General features: G+C 42.0%; 3 protein-coding genes across 3 annotated transcripts in view; 2 read left to right on the top strand and 1 right to left on the bottom strand.

Moving 5' to 3' along the window:
* Positions 1-3,527, top strand: part of LOC113206066 (potassium voltage-gated channel subfamily H member 8) — a 121,075-nt gene extending 117,548 nt beyond the window's left edge. The window contains exons 13-16 of the mRNA XM_052266904.1: positions 27-264; positions 363-519; positions 816-1,181; positions 2,108-3,527. Coding sequence (XP_052122864.1) covers positions 27-264; positions 363-519; positions 816-1,181; positions 2,108-2,449 — 1,103 coding nt within the window. The 3' untranslated portion in view covers positions 2,450-3,527. The remainder of the gene's footprint in view (positions 1-26; positions 265-362; positions 520-815; positions 1,182-2,107) is intronic.
* Positions 3,528-4,579: 1,052 nt separating this feature from the next.
* Positions 4,580-10,122, bottom strand: LOC113206055 (putative elongator complex protein 1). The gene is made up of 15 exons (XM_026421948.2): positions 9,264-10,122; positions 8,945-9,177; positions 8,606-8,852; positions 8,345-8,522; positions 8,136-8,266; positions 7,862-8,042; positions 7,396-7,785; positions 6,396-7,301; positions 6,150-6,320; positions 5,866-6,059; positions 5,535-5,775; positions 5,304-5,449; positions 5,048-5,211; positions 4,858-4,945; positions 4,580-4,763 (listed from the first exon to the last, which is right to left on the bottom strand). The coding sequence occupies exons 1-15, from the start codon at positions 9,994-9,996 to the stop codon at positions 4,687-4,689; spliced, it is 4,080 nt and encodes a 1,359-aa protein (XP_026277733.1). The 5' UTR covers positions 9,997-10,122; the 3' UTR covers positions 4,580-4,686.
* A 163-nt stretch (positions 10,123-10,285) lies between these two features.
* LOC113206054 (pre-rRNA 2'-O-ribose RNA methyltransferase FTSJ3) lies at positions 10,286-14,719 on the top strand. Its single transcript, XM_026421947.2, has 14 exons — positions 10,286-10,479; positions 10,699-10,851; positions 10,966-11,112; positions 11,191-11,354; positions 11,438-11,734; positions 11,815-12,087; positions 12,198-12,359; positions 12,443-12,570; positions 12,649-12,728; positions 12,834-13,063; positions 13,208-13,481; positions 13,563-13,756; positions 13,842-14,029; positions 14,110-14,719. Exons 1-14 carry the CDS (start codon positions 10,413-10,415, stop codon positions 14,372-14,374), a joined length of 2,622 nt encoding a protein of 873 aa, XP_026277732.1. The 5' UTR covers positions 10,286-10,412; the 3' UTR covers positions 14,375-14,719.
* The last annotated feature ends 683 nt before the right edge of the window (positions 14,720-15,402 follow it).

Raw genomic sequence — 15,402 nt, 5'->3', positions numbered from 1 at the left:
TGGTGTGCGATATTTTTTTAGTGAAGTATGGTTGAGCCTGACTTGTTTGACTGTTTCGATCGTCCCGCCGATATTTAAACCTCCCGCCATCCCGCCTGCCTGTCAGCAGGAGTCGGAGGGCAACGGCGGCCCGTCCCTCACGCTGCCGTCCATCAGCGAGGACGACGAGAACCTCGGCGAGGAGGGCCCCGAGGAGCTGTCGCCGCTGTCGCCCATGCACGCGCTGTACGCCTCCCCCGGCCGGCACGCCAAGTTCCAGTCCAGGTGAGTGTCACACACAGCGCCAGCGCCACGCTCACGTCCGCGCGTCGTCCTATCTCTTCTCACGTCTCTCTAAACCTCTCCCCCGGGGGGGCTCACAGGCTGGACGAGCTGCGCTACGCGGAGGGGGGCCGGTCGCGGCGCGCGGGCGAGCGTCCCCGGGGCGTGGTGGGCGGCGCGGACGCGCGCTCCAGCGTCGAGCGGCTCGACAACCACGTCAGCAGCCTGCACCAGGACGTGGCCACCCTCAGCATCGAGGTAGGGACTTGTTCTACTCACCTGTACCGGGTGTCCGGGAGAATACGCGGCAGCTCTATGGGTTGCCTACGCACTGGCGTGCAGGTGCGGAGGGCGAGGGGGCGCGGTGGAGGTGGCGGGAGGCGGAATGCGGCCGGTTGCTGGTCGGTTGCCTTCCGCCACCCCTTCCGCTCCCTCCTCGCCCTCCGCGCCTGCACGCCAGTGCGTAGGCAACCCATAGAGCTACCGCGTATTCTCCCGGTAGCACTTTTACCATTCCCGGCCGCAGTTTATTTGAATGTCCTGATGTGCCCCAGGTGCGCTCGGCGATCCAGGCCCTGCAGGAGCTGGCCTCGAGCACGGCGGCGCGGCCGGTCTGCTACCCGCACTCGCTGCCCGCGCGCTCCAACCCCAACCTGCCGCACCAGCACGCGCACGCGCACGCCGCCATGGGCATCGGGCTGCCGGGGCAGCTGCACCGCTCCAGCTCGCACCCGCCCGACATGTTCAGCTGGGAGGACGGCGTGCACCTGCCCGGCGTGCACGAGGCGCAGGCGGGCGCGGCGCACGCGGCCGTGCCGCCCGGCCACATCCGCCCGCTGTCCCCGCCGCCCTTCCCGCCGCGCCCCATGGCGGCCGCGCCCCTGCTGCACCCCGTGCCCCTGCAGGACCGCGCCACACAGGTGAGAGCCCACTTCTTGCGGAGACGAGCGTGTTCCGTTTGTAGGGCTCACCGACTCAGACCTCACCAACGACTTCCACAGGCCGCTTGGAGATGGGGGAGGGGGTGCTGTATTTTTTGAGAGAGAGCTTTCTAACGTACCAAACCCCTTCTTGATACAAATTTGCATGTTGTTTTTTTTTTTGTTTTTTTTGTTGTTGTTTTTTTTTTTGGGGGGGGGGGGGGGGGTTGAGACGTTTTCTTCATGGGTCCTTATCGCAAAATGCGGTACAATCACATTTTAGCCAATCTCTTATAGACGGGCGGAAATCTTGGCGTTTGGTGCTTTAAAAGTGTCTTTAAATGTCATTTGCTATAAAACTGGGACATGGGATGCTATTCCAACGACATGGTTGGTGGCACAACCACCGGATGTCATAGGGTTGGCGTTAGCAACACCGTGTCTTTGGATTAACAAAACCGGCCACAAGAACACGACGGTCGTTAGAACAATAATTATTCTTTTCTGTGAGTGCGTACCGGAAAGTGTATTGCCTACTTGGTCGTGCTCATGGGCGTTGGGCTGGGCAAACGCGCGTGCGTGCTGGGACAGTTGAAGTGTGGGTGTGGGCGGGTCGGGTCGAATCAGTCAGGGGGCCAGACCTCCAGACTGAAAGCCCCTGCAACGCGCTGGGTAGGCCGACCCGCCGAGCAGCCAAGCGGGGCCGGCGGCCCGCCCTGAGCGCCGACCGTTCTCCGCCGCTCGCCCTCGTCCCTTTCGGAGCTTTCGACGTGGGTACACGGGTGGGGTCGGTCGGTGTAAACGCCGGCTACTTCGTTCGTCCAGGAATGGGAAATGCTCACCTCCGAGTTTCTTGACTGGCTCTGCAGAGCTCTCTCTCTCTCTACCGGGATTTGCCAGTGTTTGACTGTGTGTCGCTGTTGCAGACGGACTACCCCGCCGACCTGCTGGAGCAGTTCGTGCTGGAGAACCCCCAGCGAGTGCTGGCCCTGTTGGGCGTGGAGCCCGTGCCCATGCTGCCCCGCGCGCTGCCCCCGGCGCTGCTGCCGCCGCCTCCGCCGCCGCGCCGCGCCCAGGACACGGAGCTGGTGTATACCAAGCCCAGCGCCTACTCCGTTCGCCGCCTGGCGACCAGCGTGGACGAGCTGGCCAGGGCGGCCGGGCCGGCGGGCAGCAGCGGCGCCGGCAAGAGGGTGTCCATGCCCTCGTCGCGATCACTGCAGACCTTCTTCTTCCCCAAGAGGGACCCCTTTGAGCAGTGGAGCTGAGGGGATGATCTCGAGTGATTGGTACGCGATGTGATTGAACTGTAGGTGTTATAGCGAACTATTGGTATGACAATTGACTTTCCATTTATTTTTCCTTCCCTCCTTTGTGGGCAGTACTTGAAGAATGTGCGTTTGCGAACTGATTTTGAATTAAGAGTGAAACTTTGTGATCCTTGGTTGTTGGAGATAGATCCAAACAACTAGACCTTACCTCTTGCCTTGTCTAGAATTGATGTCGTTGGTAATATAGGAGTAAGCATGCTTTCTTTTGAATTATTTTCAAGGGCCATGAGACTGTTCGCCTGTTCCCAAGAGAAAGATTTTACTGGGAAGATGTTCATTCTGTGGCTAGATGAGTACTGCTTCATGCTTTGCAGTAACAACATAAAAGCTATGTGGACACAATAAATTTTGGTACGGAGAGTAAAATCCACTGGGAAACAGAAAGTATTATTCAAATAATATGGTTTTAGAGCATGCGTTCATTACTGAAATCAAATTTTGTATCTGTGTCTAATCTAATTTCTACTCCTTCACGTGCATTTAACTATTCACATATCATTCTGCATACATAGGAAATCACAGTCCCATGAAAAATACTATTGATTAGTGGTTGAATAAGAGTAAAGGAACAAAAATGTTAGACTTAGGATACATAGTTGTACAACACTCCTACAGCAATAGAATTATGTGATTTGGTATTCTGCCCTCTTGTGATTTAATCAAAAAAGATTCAACATTTTATTTTGCAGCTTTGTTTGCTCAAAACGAACATCACTATGCACTGGTAAATTTTCTAATTTTTTAAATGTATTTTCATTTTAATCTATGCTTTCTATCGAGTATTTGTTTCCAATGATGGTCGATTTAGTGCAATGCCAAGTCGTATTCTAAGATTTTGTGATATTGTTTCTTTGTTTTGATATTCCGTGCCTCAAAACTTGTTATATCTCTTGTTACCTGTCAATATATTATTCCAAGAAATAATTTGACTGCATAAACAATATTTTTCTACTCTCTAAATTTATCTCATTGTTAGAATGTATATATTTATGTTGTGAAATAAATAAAAATACATACGTAATTTGACTGTTCTTTTAGGTAACCCAAAAACTCCATTCGATAGCCCACAATTAGGCTTGTGTTGTTTATGTACATTACTACATTCCTGGTAGTTTTGGGGCCTAGCTCTACAGGGTTGTAACAGACTGGGAAAGTGAGGAATTAGAAAATTGGTCAGGGAAAGTTAGGAAAATTTCTCCCATTGACTGCCTCTCTATAGTTATGTAAAAAGAAAACAAACTTGTGATCAATGTTTGTCTTGTTTCTCAGCATACTGCTTTTCTACTTGCCTAAAAAGTCAGTAAAAATCAGGACTTTGGTTAGGAAAATGTTAAAAAATTAAAAATCCAGACCTTGTAACAACCCTGCTCTTGGTTAAGTAAATTTCTTCCCCTGCTTGTTTCTGGGTAGGTATTTGATTTGTTTTAAATGAATACAGCATGGCCAGAGGCTTATTGTTGCCATCAAAAACAACCCCGACGCTGAAAACCTACGAATTAAATATCCATTAGAACCTGGTGGTGATGTAAGCAATGGGGTGCCTACCACCCAGGCAGTCCGAGAAAAGAGGGCATACCTTATCTCTATACGGTCTTGCTGCACAAAAAATGAGGGCTGGGAGAGGATACTACCGCGCCACCGGCGCCACTCCATTCCATTTCAAACGCCTTCTTTTTATACATTTTAAAAATTTCTGACAGAAATAGAAAAGTCTAACCTGAAGTTTTGCGCCCTCAGGCCAACTTAAGTGACCTGGAAGATTTTCTACGGACGGTCCAACCCCACCTTCAGTTGAAGGCAAACTTATCACTTCCAGCACCTCACCTACAAACATGATATGTCTCTTGGAGGTTTCTTCACCCAAGAATTATTTGGATGTGATTAATGGTAGTTTAGTGGTACCCTAGCTATCTTAAGTTGGGCTGAGACTTTGCCTTGACCTAAACCTAAAATTCACTACCCCATAGATTAAGATGGAAAGAGTTTTGTGAACAGTTAAGGCTGAATTAAAATAAAAGAAAGATGTGCTAGGAACAAACTCAGGTACTTACAATAGAGATATGCCTCTTTTACTTTTAAAACTTATCTATTTCTTTAAAAATATGTATAATTTTATCTTCACAATGTTGATGGCTATGTTACAGAAATCAACAATATTTGTAACAAAGCACAAATCATTTGCATGTCCTTCTCAGCATGTCCAGCTCCCACTTAACAAGACGAATCACAGGAGGAAAGCGGTATGTGGGTTCTGAAAGCAATAAATACATATTTGGAATTAAATCAATTTCTTTGTGTATAGATATGGCTTTGTAGGTTCAATGGATTAGGTACCCAACATTTACCTAGTAATGACATATCTAGTTGATTTGAGGTAGCAGAGCTCATGGAGGATGCAAGCATATTCGACGTGGCATTGGGTCCAAACGATTGCTATTTTTTAAAAAAAGAAGGAAAGAACAAAAAGGGAAATATTTTACTAAATTGAGACAGTAATTTAAGGAAATATAAAATTAGATTTAGTTTCAAACTTACAGTTGCAGTGTGGTTACTATTCCCCTGAACTAGGTGAACGGGCCAAATTTTAGAAAAACTTCCTTCCATTGTCCTCAGAGTAACAGACAACAAATTTTGAAGATCTCGGGCAACATTGTCATCATTCAAGTCAACAAGAGCACAGTCAAGAGAATGAATTTCCTCTGCAAAATGTTTTTAAATAGCATCATTATGAAACATCATTACCACAACACTTCACCACTAACTACTTTTAATAACAATCTGAAAGTTCTACCTCTAAGAGCAAAAGTAGAAGTTATGCTTTGGTGGAGGGCATACATTAGAGCTAACTCTTCATGAGGGCTTCCTTTTTTCAGACTAAGGACTTTACGCTCCTGTTTTCGGCGGTTCTTGCTCGATCTATTACTTGATGAGGAGTGACTGAAAGAGAAAAATAAATTAAGGAACTTAATATGTAGGAAATACATGTGAATAGACAGCTTTAATTATTGTACTAGCCACTAACCTCGATGAACCTCTAGACGAGACTGAACTGCCTGTTATACTGCTGGTGTCAGATAACATATCATTTTCAACACAAGCATCGGCGTCCCCATCTTGAGCATCTAATCGTTCACGTGCCAGTTGTTTCTCTCTTCTCACTTCCAAAAGGCGGCTAAGATGAGCATTAAATGTATCACTCAATGTCTTTACCTGCACACACATTACATCAGCGTAATCCAAAGCACATGGATGGATCACAGTCTCTGTAACAATTAGATTATGGTCATAAAATTTTGAAATTCCCCAAAGTACTCAATTAAATCTACTGGTCCTGTAAATTTACAGCTGCTCACCAATACTATCATGAAGTTTTAAAGAGTTAGCAACTCGCTGAGCTTCTGTCCATAGATGACCACCACAAAGTGTTTGTACTGCTTTGAGAGGTTGGTTCAAATACACTTGATATACCAATGCAGCATCTCCAAACTGTCCAGTTTCCTGCAAAGCACTTGCTAGCTCTGAAAATAGCTCTCTTCTTTCTTCTTCGCTGAAAAAGACACAATAAATGGGGTAACATTGAGAATACATAATAGAAAAAGAAATAATAAGAATTAATTATAATATTTTTCCAGCTTACTTGAGACCGATATCATCTGCATCCTGAATGCAATTTCTCCATGCCAGTGCCTTTTGATGACTCAAAAGAGCATTGTTGAAATCTAAGGCTCTGCGATACATAACTGCTGCCTCCTTGTATAAACGTTGGGATGCAAGCTTATCTGCATAGGCGGAAGCAATCATCTGAAACCTGACACAAAGGAACATAAAAATGACATGTTAATCTAAATACTGAATTTCATTAAAACAAAGGAATCCAATTTACCTTTCGTCATGCTTTGGCAATGCGCTTAAGGCTTCTCTGAATAGATCTTGATTGATAACAAACTGCAACAGCTCTGAGTTGTGATCATCCGGGCATTTGATGAGGTGAATCAGTGCTGATTCCCACTTTCTTAGGTGCTTGTCAATACTGTATCGTTGATAATTTTCCTCCATCTGACGTAACTTATTCAGAAAAGCCAAGTATTCCTTGGGATCTTTCTGGGATTTGGATGCTACAATAACAACCAGATTAAAGTCATACATTCCCAAGGCAGCGTCCATTAACTGATTAACATCCCTCAAGTACAGCAAATGATGTAATGCCACAGTCCATGGGACAGAGCTACTAGATTTGTCTTCAGATTCCTTTAATTTTTTAATTAAAGTGAGTGCTGCTTCTAGACCTTCAGATGTATGTTTCAACACCAATGCTGTCAAAACAGGCAAGGTTAATTTCTCAGCTTCCTTTTCATTGCTTTTCTTTACAGCTGCTAAAAATGCATCACACACTGTTTTAACTTTATCCGAAAGTGATGAAGGAGACTGATCAGGGTAATGAGACTTGTACATTGATTTTGTGCAGTCCTCATCATGAAGCTCAGCAAGGAAGAGACATAACCATTGTGGATTGGAGACACGTTTCACAAAGAGTTCAATGTTTCTCAGAAACAAATTAGGATCATGATCAACAAATAAATTTAAATTTATGCGCTGTTTCCGAGCTAGGTCAAATGCCTCAAAATATGTCTGTGTATTCAGCAAGTCAGCCATTTGGCAGAGAGTTAAAGCTCTGGGCTCAATACATTCAAGATTGCCGCGGGGCATTTGTAGTATCACACGGTTGCCATCCGGTACAACCACAACAAGTCTTGAACCACGTTCAACTTTCCTCTCCACAACTCCGAAGCTGAAAAAGAATAAAGTAGAGAGGACATTGAAGATTTGAGTTGTACTTCCATTTTTCAAACATCCAGATCTGGATAGATTAGCAGCCCAGTTACCTTCCACTATCTCCACCTGTCTTTGACAAAGACAGTAGAGATGTTTTCTTCAAAGGACAACAAAAGAGCTGTTGTTGAGACGTGGTGAAAAGCAAAAACTTAGAATGCAATGCAAAGGAGGTCACATTACCCATAATCACATCAGTGTTGGCATATAACCGATTGTGACTTGAAAGGCCAAGAACAACTTCATGCCCCAAACCACAGTCTTTATCCAGTTTGCAGGCCATAATTTTGTGGACAGGTTGAGGAAAAGTAAACATATCGGAGATAGTATCAGATTCCAGTGAAAAGGACAACACTTTGCCCTCTACTAGTTGTAGAATGACTGTGTTTCCCTCTGTACCTGCCACAATGGACACCACATTGCTAGGTAAAGCTACAGTTTTCCTGTAATGTGAAACTGAGTTTAGCTGGAGTGCAAATATTAGCTTTAATACATTATAACATCTAATATAAATCTCACCTAAGAACAACACGTCCATTATCTGACGATCCTAGAGAATCAACGTCAAAAACACATAATTGGGATTGACTTTCCACAGAAGCGCTGCAGACCATTGTGTCACGTGACATCCACGTCCAGTGATGAAGATAGTTGTTTGGAATCATTTGACCTCCCTCCTGCCATGCTATCTGGTAAACGCCTGTAAAGTATATTAAAAAGTAGTAATATATTTTGGCAAGGTTAAAGAAAATTAGATAATATGACGAGGATATTATGTAGGTAATCAACTTACCAGCCAAAGAATGACTGGGATTGGGTGAGTGAGGACTACCCACATAAGAAAATGCAGCTAATGTGCCATTGCACAACAACACACAAAAGTTGTTGGGGTTGGAGCTCAATGATTCCACAACATCACCAAACCTATACCAAAAGTGGGCTTGAAAATATTGACAGACAAAGAGAATTTTCATCCAATACTAGACTACAAAAAGCATTTACCCGGAGTCTTCGGTAGAGCTTGTATTGAGATATCTGCTCTCAAGTTCTTTTATTGCTGATGTCGGCACATGTTGGGGTGCAAATACTACTTCTGTAGCTGGAGCTGGAAGTTTCAGTGTTGTACCACACATGGGTGGAGGAATAACATTATGCCGAAATGAAGTAATGAGAAGGGAATCTGAGGTACAAGAACAAGTTAGACAAAAAAACAACAACAGAAGAACACACAGTAAAATATTGATTTGCAATTAACAAACCCACCTCCATCAATTACTGAGACAAAAGCACCATCATTTTGGTTTGTACCAGAACTATGGTCAACCCGCCATGAAAAGTCATAGCTGAGGTATTTTGCTCCTAAACAGATGACATGAAGGCGATTTCCTGAATCTGGATCCCAGCATACAGCTTTTGGGCTATGATCTACATGCAAATCAATCCTTTGTTTCAAATACCAATGATAGTTATTCACAGTCCAAAGAAGCAATGTGCTTTGTCCAGCCACAAGCTAAAAAGTAAAAATTAATTTTTTTAAGTAGTGTATTCTTTATATGAAAAGTAATTTTATAGAAGGTTCAAGTAATGGGATTTCATCCTTACACCAGCTGGTGGAGACACTCCTGATACAACTTGGCACCAAGCAAGAAGTATAGTTGATTCTGCATTCCACAAAAGTTCACGAACTAGTACTGAATCCAGGGAGAAGGGTAAAGTGAAATCACCATGACGAAGGCCATTTTTCTCTAGGAAGCACACTACATGCTTGTTTGGCAGGCGTTGAGTACAAGCCATGAGGTTCCCTGATGGTCTCCATGATACTACACCTTCTAAGCCTGTAAACATATGACAATTATTTTTAATTTCAATGGTATATGGTACAACAAAAGGAATCATAAAAACTAAAGCAAGCCTCTTTTACCTGGAATATGCTCACTGGTGTACATGAGATCTCCCTTCCTGTCAAATATGCGAACAAATCGTTCTCCAGTAGCACTATTTAAACAATTTACAGCAAAGAGGGCTCCATCTCCTCGCCATGTAATTTGGGGAGATCCTTCATCAAATTTGGACAGTGTAGCAATGTGACCTGGACGTTTAGCTAAAGCAGCTGCCTTTCCTTCTGAGCCGTGAAATTGAGTTTCTTTTTTACCCCAACCTACGGTAATGAACTGATTTTCTCCAAACTCTGTTTGTTGGAGATTGGTCTCATTTATAGGATCAAAGGATGCCGTCATTGTAATGACTGTGTCCTGAGCTGTCAACAGGACTAAAACATCTTCGTCTGGACTTGCCTCCATAAGCCTCAACCCAGACTCGACAAAACCAACACATTCTACTTCTTCTTGTGCTGCGCAGTTGAGACTCAGCAATTCACCTTTGTCAACAGCCAAGCATAAAGAATCTGTCAGTTGAAAATAACACATTGACACAATTGACGGAGGTGCTCCATCTTCACTGGGATAGTACTGATCAATTCTGAACAGCTCGGTGATGGAATTATCTTCTGTAGAGAATCTGTACACTATTCCACCACTTTGCACAAATATAGCATTTCTTAGATGGTCAACTACAATCAAATCGTGGGAATTTGCGCTGAGCTTGAGTCCAGGGATGGAAAACTCCCTGGAATTGTTCACAATCAAGTTCCTCATCGTAGATCGATTCTATCTTTTCCTTCTGTGTGCAAACTTCCAATGAACTCTCTAGCTTCTTTCTAACCTCACCAGGTCAGGTGCGCGCATGGTGTCATGTTTTGCGTGTTTACAACAGGTATGCGGTATGTTTCTCATCACTATCATTCCTACCAAGGCCTCGAAGAGGCTAGTTGAGTGTATGTATGAGAAACTTGAGAGACAAGTCGAGCAGAAAAGAAAAAGAAAGAAAAGGGGGAAGGAAAGAAGAGAGGAGGAGAGGGAAGGAAGGGGAGGGGAGAGAGGCGAAGTGTGGTGGAGGGTGGAGACGAGAGAAGAGTAAACCAAGTCAACACACGTGTGTGCTGCGCGACTTGAATTTTTTGTGATAGAGATACTTTTTACTTGGCTTTGAAGTTTACGCTCACCTTTCAAACATGGGTGTCAAAAAGAAGATAGGAAAGCAACGTAAAGATAAGTTCTACCAGCTTGCCAAGGAAACAGGTTCGTAAATGTTTTTCAGCATGTTAGACTTAACCTCTTTTGTGCTGTCGGCGAATTATTATTTTACATCTGTGATTCCATACTGACTAGCGTTTCGGTTCTAAAGTTCTGCCAGTTTTAAAGACAGTTTTGTAGTATTACTTTGTGGATTGTGTTTCTTCTATTTATTTTCCTTCTCTTTTTGAACTGTACAGTTAAATGGTTTGCTCTTTTCCTCAGGTTTTCGTTCGCGTGCAGCATTTAAGCTTATTCAATTAAACCGTAAATTCAGTTTTCTTGAAAAGTCTCGAGTATGTATAGACTTGTGTGCTGCTCCTGGAGGATGGATGCAAGTTGCACGACAAAACATGCCAGTCTCCAGTATTGTTGTTGGTGAGTGCCTCAGTCTCTCATTGAGACATTTCTATGCATGTAATTCTTGTTTTTCCAACCAGGGCGATAAGCGTTTTGACACCACCCTAATTTTTTCTTTCTCAATCTCTCTAGGTGTGGATTTATTTCCTATAAAACAGATTCCTGGAGCTATTGGGCTTGTGGGTGATATTACCACTGATGAAACTGCGAAAGCTTTAGAGAAAGAACTGCAAACCTGGAAGGCTGATGTTGTCTTACACGATGGTGCTCCAAATGTTGGTAAGGTACCTTATGCAATTTGAATGATGTGCTATGTTCTTAAGTACATTTTTACAATCAATGTGCTCTTCCTTCTAGGTAAAAACTGGTTGCATGATGCCTATGGTCAAATTTGTTTAACTCTTAGTGCTTTGAAGGTAGCAACAAGGTTTCTCCGTAGAGGAGGGTGGTTTGTTACCAAAGTATTCCGATCCAAAGATTATCATGCTTTGGTGTGGGTTTTAAAACAATTGTTCAATAAGGTTTGTTACATGACTTGCTTTGCTGTTCATATTTATATTTTTTACTCCCAATCTACCATATACTAATTTTCATTTTGCTGTAGGTTCATGCAACAAAACCATCTGCGTCTCGTGCTGAATCAGCTGAGATTTTTGTTGTATGCCAAGGCTATGTTGCTCCTGATCACCTAGACCCCAGGTTTTTAGACCCCAAGTATGTCTTTGAAGAACTGGAATTGGAGCCCAAAGTTCGTGTCACAGATATTATGCATCCTGAAAAGCAAAAGAAAGCCAGGGCTCAAGGGTACCGTGCTGGAGATTACACACAACACACCACAATAACAGCCAAAGAGTTCATTGCACATTCCAACGGAATTGAGGCTCTCGCTGGCCTAGCTGAGGTAATTTGCTAGATATGTATATTCTTCATCTTATTTATTTTATTTTTATCTTTTAAAAATATATTTTGTGATCTTTGTAGATTGTATTTGAAGATGATGAAATAAGTAAACACCCTAAAACAACAGCTGAAATTCGAGAATGTTGTAAAGATATTAAGGTTCTGGGAAGAAAAGACCTACGTGTAGTATTGAATTGGTACAAAGCTGTGCGAGAAGATCTTATCAGTAAAATTAAAGTGGAAAAAGGAGATGGAGATACTATTGAAGTGAAAGATGATGAAGATGAGAAGCTGTCCATTGATGAAGATGAGTTAGAACTGCAGGAGGTTTCCAAGAGGATTGAAGCACTCAGTGTAAGCCAATTTCTTTTTTTAAATACTTGAAAAATTGTTGGTCTGGCAGTGTATTTATTGCTTGTCTACCTTAAGTTCTGTTCTATTTTAATTGTTAATGTGTTATGCAGGAAGAAGAGAAAGCTGAGGCTAAGAAGAAGCGAAGAAAAGCTAACAAAGAAAGGCAAAAACTCCAAGAAAGGATGAATTTAAAAATGGTTCTCAAAGGTGATATTGGTCCTACAATGGAAGGGGAAGAAGCATTTGACCTGCGTGCTATTACCAATGCTGCTGTATGTTTAACATAATTAAAGTTTATGCAGACGACCTTTTAGTTTAAGCAAAATCTGCATTTAACATTTTTTCAATTGTGCAGGACTTGTCAAGAATGACTGATCAGGCCCCAGAAATTGTTGCTGAATCAGATGAATCTGATGACGATGCCCCCAAGCTCAAAATAGAAAGATATAACAAAGAAAAATCCCATCTTGATAAATCTGGGAAGTAAGTAGAGCCTCCAGCCTTACCTGTACTGTGCCAATATTTTGAATATTTGTTTTTAGTAATGACTCTTTTCTGTAGGTTTTATAAGGACAGTGAGAGTGAGCCAGAATCTTCAAGTGAGGATGAAGATGAAGAAAAATATATGAAAGATGGTTTAGGTGGGTTAATTTTTCCTTTGTGTTGCAATACACATGCATGTGTTTCTTAATTTGCATTTTCTGTGGATTTTATGTGTAATGTGTTAAAACTTGTTTAAAATTTAGGTCTTGATAGTGACAACGAAGATGGTCCTCAGAAGTCGGGCAAGAAAAAGAAATCAGTAACATTTGCAGATACTGGAAACTCTAAGTCTAATGGCAAGGATGCTCCTTCAGGAAATAGAAAGTCCATGAAAGTCACTGATTCTGAAAGTTCAAACCCACTCATTACTGATTTGGATCCCAGGGATAAAAAAGACAAGCGAGCCCAGAAAGCCCAGCTGTGGTTTGAAAAGGTATGTATTCTAGATTCCTTTTAATAATTATTCCTTTTAATAATTATTCCTTTGAATAATTATTCAAAGGTTTTTAAATTTACCAATGGTGAGTTTTTTTCTTCTTATGGGTAAGGCATTACGAATTCTTTTGTGTACCTGCAGGATGCCCTAAAAAATCTTATGAATGAGGCTGATGAGGACTTTGAATTGGACCAACTTGCAGAAGAGTATCATAAAAAGGGTGGTCGTATTCTTGGCGAAGAGAAGCGGAGTAAAAAGCGAACATTTGATCCTATTGATGAGTATTCAGATGACGGTGATGAGGGTAGTGATTATGATGTTGAACAGTCACTCACAACTCAACCAGACAAAAAAGCTAAGAAGGCTAAAAAGGAGGCAGATAAGGATGGGTTTGAAGTAGTGCCCAAAGAAAAAGGTATGATGCAAATACTTGAATCACTTTATCAGTACAAAATCTTCAGTCAACGGGGTTATTTATCTGGTTTCTCTTTTCCAGTTTCCAAAGCCAAGAAAGTCAAGTTGGATGAAGAAGGTCTTGCTCTTGGTGCCTTAATGGTATCCTCTTCTAAAGCAAAGCGAAATATTGTTGATGCTGGATGGAATAAGTATGTTTTTAATGATGACAACCTACCTGATTGGTTCGTTGAAGAAGAGAAAAAACATATGAAGAAGGATGTGCCAGTACCAAAGGTATCTGTTAATCCATGTTTAACTTTACCCTCATTGTTTTTATTATTTTTGTATCAGTGGCTCTAGCATTTTATCCTTATTATAGGAAATGGTGGATGAATACAAGAAAAAGATGGAGGAAATTAATATCAGGCCTATTAAGAAGATTGTTGAAGCTAAAGCCAGAAAGAAGAGGCGAGCTGTCAAAAAACTTGAGAAAGCTAAGAAGAAATTGGAGAATATCATGGAAAATGTTGATATGTCAGATAAGGAAAAATCCAAACAAATCAAATCGTAAGTTTTGAAGGTCAAACTTTATTTTCCCTATCAAAAATTTTCCAAACTGTTAACTGATTATTATTTTTCCTTTTCAGACTTTACAGGAAAGCTAAAGAAAAGAAGAAGGAGATCACTTATGTTGTGGCCAAGAAGAGTGGTGCAGCCAAGAGAGCGAAGCGACCTCAGGGAGTAAAGGGACCTTACAAAGTAGTAGATCCACGAATGAAGAAGGATCAACGAAAACAGAAGGCTGCTTTCAAAAAGCAAGGGAAAAAGGGTAAATCAACTAAACCCGTTGATAAGAAAGCTTTGAAGAAAATGAAGAGAACACAGAGAGCGCAAAATTCTTCGAAAGCTTAAAATTAACTTTGTAGACTAGATTTTATCGTGATTACTTTTCAATTTCCCATAGCAAGAATTATGACTCAAATTGATATTTTATCTATCTATGTTTTTGATTGACTGTTGTGATTACTGGCTTTTACTGGCTTAATATGTCAACTGCTGTGATGTATGAATTGAAATCAATTCACTTGTACCTTTGATGTATGTCATGTAATTTACATCTTATTGTATTTATTATTTTATAAGGTTGTAATTTTGTTTTTGGAAAGCTGAGCTTTGATGTGCAGCTTTAATAACTTAAAAATCATTTTTGAAAAGGCATACATTTTTGTAAATACATACAAATGAAATGAACCACTATTCAGTGGCGGCCATCGTATTTTGAGCCGGGTGGGCAAGCTAGTGGACCTACCTACCTCCTCGACCAAAAACCTACCTCCTTTTCTGAAAACTTACCCCTTTCCTTAATGAACTACCAGTTTGACCATTTTTATTCAAACTTGAGGACTTGACATGCCATGATACGAAGCATCCTATATTCAAAACCGCGAGCGAAGCGAGCGAAAAAAAAACGACTTCATAAGTTGAAAAGTGCGTTTTTAAGAGGGATTGCGCTATGCTATAGTCGACCCTTGAGGCACCGTCTCCAAATCTCTTATAGTATCGTCAGCCAGGGCTGAGCCGTCTTTTAGGGTTTCACCCTACCCCACCTCCCTTTTTCAAATGAACTACAATTACTATTTTTGTCCATTTTGTCCATTTTTATTCAAACTTGAGGACTGTTTGACATGCCATGATAGGAAGCATCCCCTATTCAAAATCGCGAGCGAAGCGAGCGAAAAAAAAAACAACCTATTTTGCAAGTTGAAAAGTGCAGTTTTAAGAGCGATTGCGCTATGCTTTGGACTTATTATTGACCGTAGAAGACCGCGAGCGAAGCGAGCGAGAATTTTTTTTTTTGGCTCTACACTCTAAATGTCCAAGGACAATTTTTGTAACTAGCACCGGACTTCTGTGTGCATAACTAGCTCAGATACAATATT

Source organism: Frankliniella occidentalis, unplaced genomic scaffold (assembly GCF_000697945.3).
Source record: "Frankliniella occidentalis isolate FOCC.00 unplaced genomic scaffold, Focc_3.1 Scaffold44, whole genome shotgun sequence".
Taxonomy (NCBI): Eukaryota; Metazoa; Arthropoda; class Insecta; order Thysanoptera; family Thripidae; genus Frankliniella; species Frankliniella occidentalis.
This window is presented reverse-complemented; position numbering and strand designations above follow the sequence as displayed.

What these genes read in the sequence shown, in the direction of transcription:
- LOC113206054 (XM_026421947.2), top strand. Translation starts at nt 10,413, where the DNA reads ATGGGTGTCAAAAAGAAGATAGGAAAGCAACGTAAAGATAAGTTCTAC. An exon ending in CCCAGCTGTGGTTTGAAAAG is followed by an intron (nt 13,064 to 13,207) that starts GTATGTATTCTA and finishes GTGTACCTGCAG; the next exon opens with GATGCCCTAAAAAATCTTAT. An exon ending in AGTAGTGCCCAAAGAAAAAG is followed by an intron (nt 13,482 to 13,562) that starts GTATGATGCAAA and finishes TCTCTTTTCCAG; the next exon opens with TTTCCAAAGCCAAGAAAGTC.
- LOC113206055 (XM_026421948.2), bottom strand. Translation starts at nt 9,996, where the DNA reads ATGAGGAACTTGATTGTGAACAATTCCAGGGAGTTTTCCATCCCTGGA. An exon ending in TGTCTCAGTAATTGATGGAG is followed by an intron (nt 8,523 to 8,605) that starts GTGGGTTTGTTA and finishes CTTGTACCTCAG; the next exon opens with ATTCCCTTCTCATTACTTCA. An exon ending in TTGCCAAAGCATGACGAAAG is followed by an intron (nt 6,321 to 6,395) that starts GTAAATTGGATT and finishes CCTTTGTGTCAG; the next exon opens with GTTTCAGATGATTGCTTCCG.